Source organism: Dendrobium catenatum, unplaced genomic scaffold (assembly GCF_001605985.2).
Source record: "Dendrobium catenatum unplaced genomic scaffold, ASM160598v2 fragScaff_scaffold_130, whole genome shotgun sequence".
Lineage (NCBI taxonomy): Eukaryota > Viridiplantae > Streptophyta > Magnoliopsida > Asparagales > Orchidaceae > Dendrobium > Dendrobium catenatum.
The window spans coordinates 338,405-352,921 of NW_021318592.1; the positions used below are offsets into that span (position 1 = coordinate 338,405).

General features: G+C 33.5%; 1 protein-coding gene across 1 annotated transcript in view; it reads left to right on the plus strand.

Moving 5' to 3' along the window:
• The first annotated feature begins 1,620 nt into the window (after nucleotides 1-1,620).
• Nucleotides 1,621-14,517, plus strand: part of LOC110102294 (SMR domain-containing protein At5g58720) — a 60,616-nt gene continuing 47,719 nt past the window's right edge. Inside the window, exons 1-2 of the mRNA XM_020830571.2 lie at nucleotides 1,621-2,223; nucleotides 8,700-8,725. Coding sequence (XP_020686230.1) covers nucleotides 1,695-2,223; nucleotides 8,700-8,725 — 555 coding nt within the window. The 5' untranslated portion in view covers nucleotides 1,621-1,694. The remainder of the gene's footprint in view (nucleotides 2,224-8,699; nucleotides 8,726-14,517) is intronic.

Below are 14,517 nucleotides of genomic sequence, written 5' to 3' on the forward strand. Positions count from 1 at the left end.
GAACACATAATTCAATAAGGGATAAAATCGAGTATGATATTCGCAAATTAGAAACTATTCTATTTGAGGCATTTTCAAGCACTGGCTTTTATGGTTTGAGAGTTATCCACTTGTTCTCCATATATTAAATTACTGCTTGTAGCCTTAACATACATAAACAAATAGAAGACCTTAGCCATTTGCATCTTTTACATTGATCACAAATAGGGGTTGAAATCTCCAATGGATGCTTAATATACAAAGCATCCATTAATCATAATCACATGCAACTTGATGTCCACAATATCACCAATTTTTGTATGTGGAATGCCCACATCATCATCTGCACCAGTAAAAAGAGGTGAACTTACGAATCTTACATTAGCCTCATTTGTATAATGAAATATACTCGAGACATTCATAGACGTAATAATGACATATATTGGAGCTCATTATTTAATGGATAAAGAAATCTCATCTAAGAAAAAAAAAGAGATCTACATTTGTAAGTAGCTCAGTTGATTGAATTGATGGTGTTTCATCAAAGCGGTGGCTCACCTCTAATTTTATGATTCTTCAAACATATATCAGAATAAATTGAATCATATTTGAATAAGTTCAAAAAGTGATCAAATATGATCTAAAAATGATCGAGTCATTGTCGCTTAATATAATCAAACTATATTCAAATACATGTTTCTACATTCTTTAAACCGAGTTAAAGTATCTGTGTGCTTAATATATAATTGTACATTATTTATTGAAGGGTTCTCAAACATTATTTGAATAAAAAAGTGTTTGACATCTTGAACCATGATCGATTATAGTCCTAACAAGACGTGAACATAGCTCACATAAATGTTTTAACAATCATATAAATATATTCTTTGGTATTATATATAGCTCTCTTCATTATATTTTTGTAAAAAGTAACTAATTTAAGATACACGAGAAAATTTTGAAAAATGATTCGATTTATTAATTATTTGAAATTATATTTAAGCTTCATCGTCTCTTCGTTATTTAATTATTATTTACACTATTAGTTATATAATTAATATTAATTTCAAATTATATTAATTTTTAATTTTTAAGTATACTATTAATTATTTAATTAAGCTATATTAGATGATTTATTTATGCATTAATTATATTACTAATTATTCAATTGATTTATTTAATTACTAATATTTCAAATTAAATTAATTAAGTTAAATTACATTAAATTTTTTACTCAGTTAGACTTATGTAGAACTATTTTTAATATCGTTGGGTTCGTCACATCGAGACATTCAATTTGATTTTGAAAGCTTTTAATTCAAATATCCATTGAAATTTATTTGCTGTCAAAGTAATTTTTCATGATGAATGAGGAATATTAGCTTAGAATCATTATTCGCCAACAATAATATTGGAGGAAAAATGCCTTCATAATATGACTGATCAATTAATTATTTGAAAAAGCATTAATATAATTTTAATTATCTTTTTAAAAATATTTTATTTCGAACGAAAATTTTGAATGTATATATTTGAGGAAAATATCAATCATATTTCTACAAATTTTTTTGGGAAAATTGTTTTTCTAAAATTTCAAAATTGTGGCATTCGCCTATTCGGAATTACCACGTGCAGCAGGCTCGTCTCTCCACGCTGAGATCTTCTTCCGTTTCGCCCTTCTGTTCCCGCGATCATCGATCTTCGATTGGGCACATATGATGAAACCGTCGAAAACGAGGAAGAAAAAGAGTAAAATCAAGGCGGATCCCTCTCCCACTTATCCCAATTCACCGGAATCCGTCATTGTGGATGCTGGAGCAATTGAGGAAATCGAGGATGATGGCAAGCGAGCCCTGGATTGGCTTATCTCCGCTTTTCCAAGTCTTTCTCTCGATCAAATTGATTCAGCCTACAAAGAGGCCGGCGGTGACGCCTATAAGGCTGCCGGCATACTAGGCGCGGAGCTTGTGGACCCCGGGGAGAACCACGGATCTACCGGGAAGAAGAGAAGCGCGCCCAAGCAAAAGAGGATTGCGGCGTCTACCGGTATGATCTCTGGAATCATTGGAAAGGATTATTCGAAATCGGCCTCATCTTGTAGCGGTGGGAGAGGATGGGTTGGTCCAATGGAGATGAAGAAGCGAGCGTTTTATGCGCGTAGCAGCGAGGAGGCCGAGGAATTCCTTTGCTCAATGCTAGGTAGTGATTCAGAACTGGGCATGGGTGTCGTAAGGGACGTTTTAAGTGAGTATCTTGGTTTTTTGTAGTTTTCCAATTTAGCGTTATTCAGTCATGCTTAGAAGAAAATTTGGCAACTTTTGCCCAATTGCGTATTCGCGATCGGGCTTAGTACATCTGTTTGATTCTTTCCATTTTCAGTGAGTTATTGCTATTTTCACCGGCCTTGTCCCAATTCTTTGTGGCTGGCTTGATAAGTCCTTCAAGTTTTCTGCCTGATCTCGCTCAGGCATCTATGGTCATTAATCCCATTCAGCTAATATAATTGACCTAACTTTGTATCGTTTAAAATATTTATGTCATAATGCTACATTTCTTTACACTCCAAGAACTAGGAAAGAGGAGATGATATTGCTGGATTCAAATTTATTTGTGGGTGATATTTTGATGCTATTGGTGAGTATTACTCCCTAGACAGAGGAAGAGAAGAGTAGAATGAGTGGGCGAGTAAGGAGAAGAACTTCGGAATCAATCACTCTTTGTTAATAGTGACAATAGCGTAATGTCTAAAATATACTTTTCAACCCATGAGTGGGCGATTATAGACTGTTATCGACTCTTGGTCTAGTCCATGACGTGTGCATGTGGCTCCCATTTCTAATGTGGCTTTGGATGCCTCAGGCATTACCTGTGGTGAGTGTTCTTGGCCAATGCCTCTTGAGCAAGTCTATCGGCTGAGTGCTCTGAGCAAGTCTCAAGTGAGTGTCCTAAGCTAGTTCTCTCGGGTGAATACTTTAGGTGAGTGCTTTTGGGGAACACTTTAAGCTTGGGACTCTAGCATGGTTGATCAAATTGTCATTGTGGGGTTGATAGGTGTACATCTCCTATAGTTTGAATGAGGGGTCCTTTGAGAGAGATGAGTCTTTCTTTAGGATGGTTTCTCATGCCAGGAGTACCTCCTTGGATTAAGGTCCTCCCTCAGTAAAATCTATTTGGGGTGTGTGCTTTCTTGGTTGAGCTTTACTGGGTCGAGTGCTTGCCTCTATTGAATATTGTTGGGTTAGGTTCCCCTATGAGCGGGGCATGTTTTGGATGCTGTATCCACATTAAGGGTGTATGGTTATCTTGATGCATTTAGGATGCTAAAGAATATTGCTAAGTTGCCTAAGTCTGTATGACAGGGAAGGATTGTTTTGAATGAGAACATAAGATGTTGATCATCATCAACATTAGCTCTATATCAACTTCTTGGGGTTGGCTTATGAATCATAATTCTCCATTCATTTTTGTTGGGAACTTCATTGGTGTTAAATGTATTTTGCTTAATTATCTTTTGAAACTTCTATCAATATTGCTTTTTCTAACTCATTTCACTCTAATCTAGTCATATTAAGTTTATCTATCTGTCTTATTGAGTCATCTTCTAATTTTTATCATAAATGCTCAAACCATCCTTGCCTATTTTGAATTACCTTGTCTTTAATAAGTATCACTCTCATGTACCTCTCATATGTTCATTTTTCATTTTATCCTTATTAGTTTTGTCATATATCTACTTGAATATTCTCATTTATTTTACACTCAACTTAAGTGTAAGTGGTATACGGACACTCATATTTATATAACATAGTTGGTAAAATCATGATTTTATATAAATTACCATTAAGTTCTCATTATTTTTTCTTACCACTTAATATTTCTAAGGTACTTCTCAATTTTAACTTTATATTCTTAATTATAGAACTTATGTCTTGTTCAATTAATATCAATATATTATATCCAATAAATTTAAGCCTATCATATCTAGGTATCATTTGATGTTCTAATAATATTGCCTTCTTATTATCAATTTTATATCCATTTAAATTACATATTATATATCTAATGTTTGTTCTACTTACATAAGCTTCTTGTCTGCAAAGTGTTTCCTCCATTTCTATGTTTTCACTTAGATCTTTGAAGTTTCATTGATCAGAACATTGCCATTTATAAATAGCATATACGAAGGTACTTTACTTTTAATATCATTTGCTAATATTTCTGTAAATAGTACAAAAAGCAGCAACCTTAATGTGACTTAATGTTGATATTTGGTGTAATTTTAAGATGATTAGGTACTCCGTGATTTTGCAATTATTTTTATTGCTAATCAATACTACATTATACATCTTTGCTGAATGATAGTTTTAGTAAGATTTTTTTTTCTTTAAGTGAATGAAATTAATTCTGATTGGTAGTTTATTGATAGGAAGTGGATACAATTTCCTCAAAATCAGCGAATGAAAATAAGAAATTAGGAAGAATAACACATCAAAAAATTTTTTTTGCAAGATATATGAAAGAAAATAGCAAGATATAATTGAATATTCAATTGGAGAGGAAGATTCGGCTCTCCCAAATTCCTATTCGGTGGCTAGAGCCCTCACTACATAAGAAAAATTAATTTCAGCAAACTCAAAACATAATCGTGAAATCACCCTATTCTTAGCATGAAGTAGGCTCCCCTAATTCCCTCCTAAATCAACCCTCTTTCTCTAAATAGTTCCTCTTATATTTAAATTCAAATCAGATCTCTTGCCCTTAATAATTCCCTTCCAATTGTAATTAAAATTTTCCTAAACAATTCCCTCTTAATTCCTCATCCATTTTACTAAATAATTCCCTCTTAGATTTTGAATTCAAATTATATCTCTTGCCATAAATAATTCCCTCCTAATTGTAATTAAAACTTTCCTAAATAATTCCCTTTTGCTTAAGAACCTTTTATAAATAGCTCTCTTTTGAGTAGGAAACTTCCTAATTCCTTCCCAATCAACTCGGTCGGTTCATCAATACTCCCCTCCCAAAGTGTCAGGTTGTTCTCAAGGTGGAATGAAGGAAATTACTGCTGAAGCACTAAACTACTAGCACTTGGTTGTTACTGGGTCAAATGATCATTGCTTATATCATCTAACTGATCAATTTCTCGATCTTATCCTTCTGGAGTTGGGGAGAACAGTACGGACAAACACTAATATGTGAGACTTCTTCCTGTAAAATGATAGCATGCTCGTGTTCTCGTAGAGGCCGGAGGAGGCAATCCCTAAATTGGCTGGAACACCTCTTGATACTGTTGTAGGAGTGGCTGAATCATGTCTGATGCTTTTATCTTTTCCCCATCTTCTTCTCCTTCCAAACTCTGCATCTCAACCAAAACTCTCACTCCTACGCCCTTACCCCTCCTTGGAGGTGGTTCCCAAGGTGGCATCTCCTCTTCTTCCTCCAACATTTCCATTTCCCCATCCTCCCTCGTCATTCCTATATTGGGGTTTCACCCACTTCCTTGTTAGGTCAATTGTGCCCTTGCCTTTGATGTTTTCGGTTGAGTGTGCAGCTCCAATATTTTCTTCATATCCTCTAGGTTAGAAAGTCTTCCTTCCATGGATGAAAGCCTTTCTTCGATGGTTGAGAACTTCTCCACTAACCGGGATTTGATTTGTTCCACTTTGCCTTCCAACACATCCACCTTTGCCGCAATAGGTCCCAAAAAAGTTTTCTCATGATACCAATTTGATTGGAAGTGGATACAAAATTTGTGAAATTCCTTGGTTGAGATTTAATTTCAGCAAACCAGAAATTGGCAACAATAGAAAATAGGAAGAAGAACTCACAAGAATACCTTTTTTATTGAAATAATTATGAAAAAAGACAAGATACAATTGGATCATCAATTGGAGAGAAAGATCCGGCTCTCTCAAATCCCTAGCCGTTGGCTAGAGTCCACTTAACCTAAGTAAAACCAATTCCAACAAAATCAAGCATAATCTGAAATCACCCCTTAGTTAGCCTTAAATAAGCTCTCCTAATTCCCTCCCAAATTAGCCATCTTTCCCTCAATAATTCCTTCTTAGATTTGAATTAAAATTAGATCTCTTTCTCTAATTAATTTCCTTTCAATTGTAATTAAAACTTTTAAAATAATTCCCCCTTGATTCCTTCTTACATAATGAGTATTAATTCCCTTGAGTTTTTCCTAAATCTTTCCCTAAATAATTCTCTCTTAGATTTGAATTCAAATTAGATTTCTTTCCATAATTAATTTCTTTCCAATTGTAATTAAAAGTTTCCCCCTCTCTCTTCTTGCCCACCGCTCACCCTAGTGTGGTCCACCAGTTCGGCCGTTAGTCCATCATTTATCATAGCAAGCTAATTTTTTTTTTCTTATCTATTCATACTTTTCCATTTGTTGTCTCAGCACAAAAATCATGCATCCGGGGAGCATTTCTTGGTTCTTTAGTTACTCAGAATAGTAGTCTCAAATCTCAATAGAAAAATACTTCTCTTTTTGTGAAGTTGATATTGATGGACATTGTTAGACGCGATTAGTTGAGTTGAACATGCGATAGAATGGTTGCAGAACATTTATGTGTGCACAATTTTACACATAAGATGTGTTTTAGGATTATTTTCGGCATTATTTAGCTTTGAAGAGCTTTGTACAAAATTTTTTTCATAGGTATTTTGCAATTGCATGCATGAATCTTTCATAGATATTTTGTGATTGCATGCTTGTGGTTAGTAAATGTGTTTGCAAGCCTTTATTTTCTAGATTTCAAGGCTGTAGGACTGCCTTTCATGGGAAGTGAAGTATCTGTCAATTTTATTTTGGTGGTATTACTTGTCCCATTTCACCGTTGACCTAGTTGAATTGAATAGTGATGCCATACTAGGTCTAATACTCTTCATGGTGCTCATTGCCTTTATAACCATGTTAGAAATACTATTAGCTATCTAAAAAAATTGTTACTTATGTTTGTTATCAATTATAAATCAAGTTAGAAAGGTGTTAGAATTAACAACATTTGGTAATTTAAAGATATTTTTTTGTTTAGTACTACTTTTAGAATTATAGGCTAGAATCTTAGTGACTTTTAAAATTAAATTAAAAAAGCTTGCCTTAAGTGGTGAGAAAGGATTCATGTAGCCGATCCCACATAGTGGGATAAAGGCTTGTTATTGTTGTTTTAAGCTTGCCTTTAGTGGAACTTTTTTGACCCACAAAATTGGCTTTGAAGGTCGATCACATCTTGCAAAAGCAACTTACTAATGGTAATTCTTTTTAATAGATAGGTAAACTTGAAAATGGAAAACACTGTTCAACTACTTAAACTATGATTCAAAATTATATAACAACCATTATGCCACTTGATCCATGACTTTATGTGGGTAACTTGGTTAAACTTTTATTTTGCAAGAGGATGTACCCTGGTGTATGCTTTTTTCGATGATATTATTCTTGTTGAAAGACTAGAGAGGGAGTTGAATGTAAACTTGAATTATTAAGGTCAATCCTAGAGTCTAAAGATTTTTGTTTGAGTAGATCTAAATCTGGATACATGGAATATAATTTTAGTAGTAATAGATCTAGTGAGAGATTGTGACTTTGGGCGATCAAATCATTAATAAGAGTACACATTTTAGATATCTTAGGTCTATTGTTCAAAGTGATGGTGAAATAGATGATGATATTGTTAGTAGAATTCAAGTTGAATGGCTAAATTGGAGGAATACATCAAACTTATCGTGTGATAGAAAAATATCCCTCAAACTTAAGGGAAAATTCTATAAGATGGTGGTGAGACCTGCAATGCTTTATGAAGCAGAATGTTGGCCATTAAAAGAGAAGCATAAAATTAATTGTTTCAAAGACGAGGATGCTCAGGTGGATAAGTGGCTTCACTCTTATAAATAGATTGCAAAACAAGTATATACGTGAAAAAGGTTGGAGTAGCTCCAATGACAGATAAGATTAGAGAGGGTCGTCTTAGATGGTTTGGTCACATAAAATATCGGCCTTATGATGACCTGGTTAGGAGAGTAGATGTATTAGATCTAGCCTCTATTAAGAAAGATAGAGGTACACCTAACAAGACTTTGTTAGAAAATATTAGAAACATCTTTTTTTATTAGATTTAAATGAGAATTTGATTCTTAACAGGTCACAATTAAGAAAAAAGATTCATGTAGCCGATCCTATATAGTGGGATAAAACCTCTATGTTGATGTTGATCTGTTCCATACCTTCACAATAAAGAGTATCTAAGTCCTGTATATGTTTCTTGGTGAAACCAATCTCAACAGCCCTTGATCTGTCCGACTTATTGATTAGGACTTTTAATTACTCAGGGTGCTTAATTTCTCTTCAACCCAACTTGGGTTTTGTTGATTCTCTCACTATGATTTGCTCCAACGGAGGGGCATTTTTAAATGCTGCTTGTTAAGTATATTTTGTTTATGTATTATTATTAAATTTTGAGTTATTCATGTAGTTTTAAACATAATGGAAGTAAAGAAATGCATGGATGCTGGTACATGAGCAGTGAAAAGTATTTACAGTTAGAATTCTGCTTACTCAGGCTGTGTGTTGCTCATACAAAATGCACTATTCAAGATCTTTTTGACTGATATCATTGTGCGTACAACATCAACATAATTTTGTGTGATAAGAATTACAGTGTTTCTAGATTATATTACAACTGACTGATGCTAAGTTTAATCTGCAGGTCAATGCGGATACGATCTTCAAAAGGTATATTTGAAACTCTTCCTCAACATTGTCATGTATCAAGGTTACTGCATCTTACTAGCTTAAATAGCACTAAGCCATCGAATAGCACTGAGACAATTTTGTTTCCTTCTCTTTCTGTTTGAATTTAGTTTAGCCAATGCAGAGAAATGCCTAATCAGTATTTTAGTACTACATATGATGTTTGATCTTGAGCTGATATGTTACTTGATAAAAGGTTAATCCATATCAATTGCAGTAATTTATAATTCTCTATCTTTTTTTTTTTAAGTTTGTTTTCTCTCAATTGTCACATGTGCTTTGGGGCATTTATGTAAACTGTTCTTTCTCTTCTAATTTAATAATGTCTTTTTTATTGGATGTATCAATCTTAAAGTGGAGTATGCTGCTACATTTTGGGTATGCTTATTTCGGTAGGGATATGACTGATTAGGTTCCTAGCTGCATGTGTCTGTATTAGAATTGAGTGAGCTATCAATGTGAAATGAACTGTTATTGATTTTATCGCTTGGTGTAGCTTATGGCAACCTTCATCTAGGTGTGGAATCATGAAAACCTGCTGCCATATAACCAGATTTGCTAAAAAAGGGTCAAATGACATTGTGACGAGAATCCTGGCCAAAGCTTTGAAGAGGTGAACCTCATAGGAACGGGTGTCTCATTATGTTTCAATCTTCTATTCATGTTTAATTGTTTATGACTTGTTGCAAGGAGCAATGGAACATTTACACCATCAAGAAAATAAAATCATGAAACTGTTTTGATTAAAAAAAATATATATCTTTAAATATATATAATTTTGGAAAATATTTAATTATTTTTCGGAAGATTAAATTTTGAACTTTAGTTTTGAAATCCAACGCAACATTAGGAACATACAAAAATGAGGTCAACAGAAACTAGCAGATTAAAGACGTTTTAAAAATGTTAAATAACAAGGATCATATAATAATATGCACTGAGATGACTTGTCAAAGAAGATGCTGAAGTCTTACAATAAACTAATGTTAGAGAGTGAAAACTAATAATAACATAATGCTTGCATATTGTTGTTTATTATTTGAGTTGTCTGAAACTAGCATATCCTTTACTAGTGTGTCTAGTTATCTGTAGTAAGTAAGATTAACTTCTCCACCATTAAAGGATATTAAACAACTTGGGACGCCTTAAAGAAACTTTGTGCTTTCCTGTGGAGGTGGCTGAAGAAGGGTTGAATATGAAGGCGGCACCATAGAAGCACCATAGAAGCGCTTTATTGAAGTATATTCTGGTGCAGCTTGCCAATCATACTGAACATTACTTTTTAAATTCCTGTGAAACTATTTGAATGATCATGAAAGCGGTATACTGCTACTCCTTTTTGGTGCTTATTCCCATGGATACGTTTCTCATTATGGTTGACAACTCCTAAGTAGTAGACTCCTAATTCGACTTGGAATTTGTTAAATCATTCATATATTTATAAGTTGTGGTGGTTTTAAGTCCAGTGCCTCTCCAAATTCTCTAGCTCAAAATGTCACACCCGATTTACACCCCTCTTCCAGACAATTTTGAGGCATAACAGAAGTGGATAATTTGGACAGATATAATTCTCACCACACCATCCTAATTTATTTCATCAAGATGAGATGAGTGAAATTAGTCTAACTCTATCATTAAAAAATATACATAACACTTAGCATCATCTTATAAATCAACATAAGTATTGAAATAGAAGATTTAATCAATAAAATCATCTAATCAAATACAAAACTTCTAATATGATTCTAAATAAATTTGTACAAACCCAAAATGTTGATTTACATCATCAGACATATTTTTTACCATTTCTAATATCATATATCAAGTATATTTCTATACAAAGCAAAACTAGTTACCTGTTCTCTACTCTCGCGTCTCTTTCTTTTTTCTTGAAAACAAAGCATATCCACAAATGAGATACAAGCGTAGCGAGATAAATAATTGTAACGTAAAGTCAAATACACAAGGAAGAGACATAAAATGCTATACTCTTATGTGCTATAAGAATCTTCTAATTTAATCAAGCATAATGAGCTTCATGGATTATATATTAATTAATTACATGAGCTATTAGTTAATGCATGAAAAATTAAATCATGAATAATCAGTATAATAGTTGTATGAACATAAAAGATAAAACTAACATTAATTTCTTATTTGGTTTCTTTTACTTATTTTTAATAATACTAACTTTAGAAATATCATATCATGCTTATATGCTTCGGCTCCTTTGTGTCAATTTCCCCTTGATCAGGTTTAGTCCAGTATCAAGAGTTAGGAATTCCTTTTTATTCATCTTTTCCTAATAAAGGTTGGGCTAACCAATGTTCTAGTATTATTGATCATCTCTTTCTACACAGGTTATCAAAGTCAACACACTTAACTCACTTATATGACTTTTCAGAGGATTCTTGAATTTATTCTCATTATTTTATTCTTTTTTTTTTACATAAATATTTATTCCTCACTTCATAGTGATGCACATACATGGTAAAATATGGTACATGTAAAATATTCATTTGTGCATTATATATCATTTAATTGTATTATACTTGCAATTAATGAGGATTAACTAGAAATCATATAAATTAATGATCGTACGTCATGTATAAATACATTATGTGCATTAATCTCTTCGATATTTTTAATATGCTTATTATGCAAGAATTTCTATAAATGTAATCATTGTTGTTTAGAAGAATAATAAAATGTGCAAACTTAAATCTTAGGAATTATTTGACAATTGTATTTCACCAGATAAATCAAATCCTCGAAATTCATTTCCTTAATTTTCTCTTTCCAAAGCGTTGATCTTTTGCAAACAACCTAAAATAGGGATTTCTTCAATATGTGATATTTCATGAATTCAATAATTCCATTTTTAATAGAGAATAAGATTTTTTTAACTTAAGGCTGCTTTTCTCTCATTTAACCCTTTTATTTCCTACAACACGAATTGAACTCAATGCATTGGAAAGATCTAAAAATTTCTTACCTTATATCCCCTTTTTTCTTTCTTCATTCTTTTTCTTATTCTTTTTCATTTCCTTCCTTTATTTGATTTTCCTCTAATTACAATGGTACCCGAACTTCTTGTATAAGCTAACTAATACAATACCCAGCTTCTCTTTCTTCTACAAGCCTGTTGTTAAATTACTCAAGCTCCTCTTCTTCTAAATGCCAGCAGCTCAATAATCCGGATTTAGCCACGGTACCTGAATTCTTCTTTTATGTGACCAGTAGCTGCAGCTCGCTCCCTTATTTCATTGCTATAGTACTCGATCCATGGTTCCTGCTCTGCTTAGCTACAGATCTTAAGGAGATGGCGTTATGGATAGCTTCTTTATAAATATAAACTTATATAAGTTTTTCAGAAAATTTGAGTTCCACCGCTAAAGCTCCCACGGCCCATCCAATTCCTAGAAAATTCTGGACTTCGCCGTGTTGCTATAGTATAATAGGGACAGCTACAATATTGTTAAATGAAAATTTAGAAAAAAATAATAGGGTAGCTTTGCTAATTATATAAGCTAACATAATTGACATATATGTCAAAATGATCGTTAGGAAGCATAGAATTTAATAAAAATGTATTCGATGAATTTTGGGAGGACAAAAAGTAAGATATTTTTTGGGAGAAATTTCATCTCACTTTTTTGACAGATCGGGTGTTGCACAAAAGAATTGGGAGATTGGTAACGCATTTAATCATAACAAGCATGTTTCAGGTTGAATAGATGGAGTTACACATACCATGAGCAAGTCAATGATGATGTGATCATTTAATATGATGTAAATAAACACAATAAAAAGCCATTTAATAATGGATGCTTCATTATTGTGCTTATCACAAATGAGCTCACCTTTTGACTATAACTACATTGTTTTTTTTTTGCTTCTACATGTATTACATATTATGTTTATGAAAGCTCATTTTTTTTCATATGTATGAATCTTTTCTTTGAATTATTGGTTTTTTAGATTAGCTTTGTATAGAGAAAAGGCCTAAAATAGTATCCTGATTGTTAGCAAGTGCTCATTTTAGTCCCAAAATTTTGTATGGCCCTAGTTTACCCTCTAATTGTTAAAAATTGATCCAATAATAAGTTAAAGTTTACACCAAAGTTAAATGTGAGGGTAGTTTAGCTAGTGCAAGTATATGTGAGATTACTTTGCTTATCTTGCTTACATTGTGATGGGGACATCAGAGTATGAAAAGTATATCTGAGGCGTGGCCGTCGATCTATGGTCACGATCGAGTCAATGTGTTTTGAGTTATTTCATGTATTTGTTTTATTATGTTATTTGTTATTTATGTTGTAATTGTTTTTCCTGTTTTACCCCTTGCTTAAGGGAAATCGTATGTAAGCCCTAAGGGCAAGGTCGTCTTTTATCTTTGAATCCTTTTTGTACGAGGCTATTCATAGCCCTCATGTTCTTCTTCTAAAGTTAATGATTGAATGATTAAAAAATTTGTGCTATTGCTCGAGTTTTTGAGAGATCTTGAGAGTGCTTGGAAGAGAGAGCAAGATCCCTTAGGAGAGGGAAACCATATCACCCACCAACCTTGGAGACGGCCGTATTCCGTGGTTTGGTTTTTATCGTTATTTTCTTTCAATCTCTCTTCCTCTTAGCCGCCGGATCCCCTAGCCACCCCACCTAGCCGCCGGCCACCTTCATCCCCACCATCCTTCCACCGAAAACTCCCCAAGTCAAACTCCACCTAGCGCCCAGCTCCCTTACCCAAATCCCAAGCAAGCCCTCCGGTTCCCTAGCCCCTTACCCTCTTTGGATTTATTCCTATTCTAATTGACAATATTTTTGGATAGATTTTGAAATTCAATTTCATTCAATTTTGAAATTTAAAATCTTTCCTAAAATTATAAAACCTATTTTAAGGAATTAAACTCCATTTTGAATTTCAGTTAATTGGAATTCCTTTACCACTTTCCTTATTTAAATCAACTTATTTTTGGAAAGGATTTGAATTTGGAAATAAATCAATTTTAGATTTCAAATCTTTCCTTTTTCTCTTAATCCTAATTTAGGAAAGGTTCTTATTTAATTCAAATCAATCAAATCATGATTGATTGATTAATTAAAGCCTTAACTCCAATTTCAAACTTTCCCTTTCTCTTTATCCTTATTTTAAGAAAGGTTCTTATTTATCCAATCAATCAAATCATGATGGATTGATTAATTAAAGCTTAACTTCAAATACATTGCATCTAGACACTTTGGCCCTACTCCCTCTCTGGCCGAAATTCCGAGGGCCCACCCATTAATTTCCTTCCCAAAATTAACCCTATTTCTTTCCACTAAATCAACTCTTCTCACTTTGGAAATATTTAAACCCAACCCCTCTAACCCGCAACTCCCCAATCATCTTTGTTAAGTTTTTATTGCTACAACTCCATCCTAAAAACCCATCCGACTTTGGGTGTTCTGCTCTCCAAGTCTGCTGCCGAAAATTTTTTGCACCTATTCTTGGTTTTCTGTCAATCAAACTTCCCCAACTGCTGTCCTAGAAGAACAGCTTGCTGTCACATCAATTCCCGCCGGCTCCTCTCAACCGTACCACCATTGGAAAGGTTTCTCCTCGCTGTCCAACACTTCTCAAAGTCAAAACAACGACTTCTTGCGTGGATCGAACAAGAATTCCGGCATTGTCTACAACAATCGAGGCTTCCTCAATCAACATTCTTTGACGTCAACCCAGAGATCAATAGCACACGTATGAAGAATATCTAAAGCGCATCACCTTCACCTTGCCG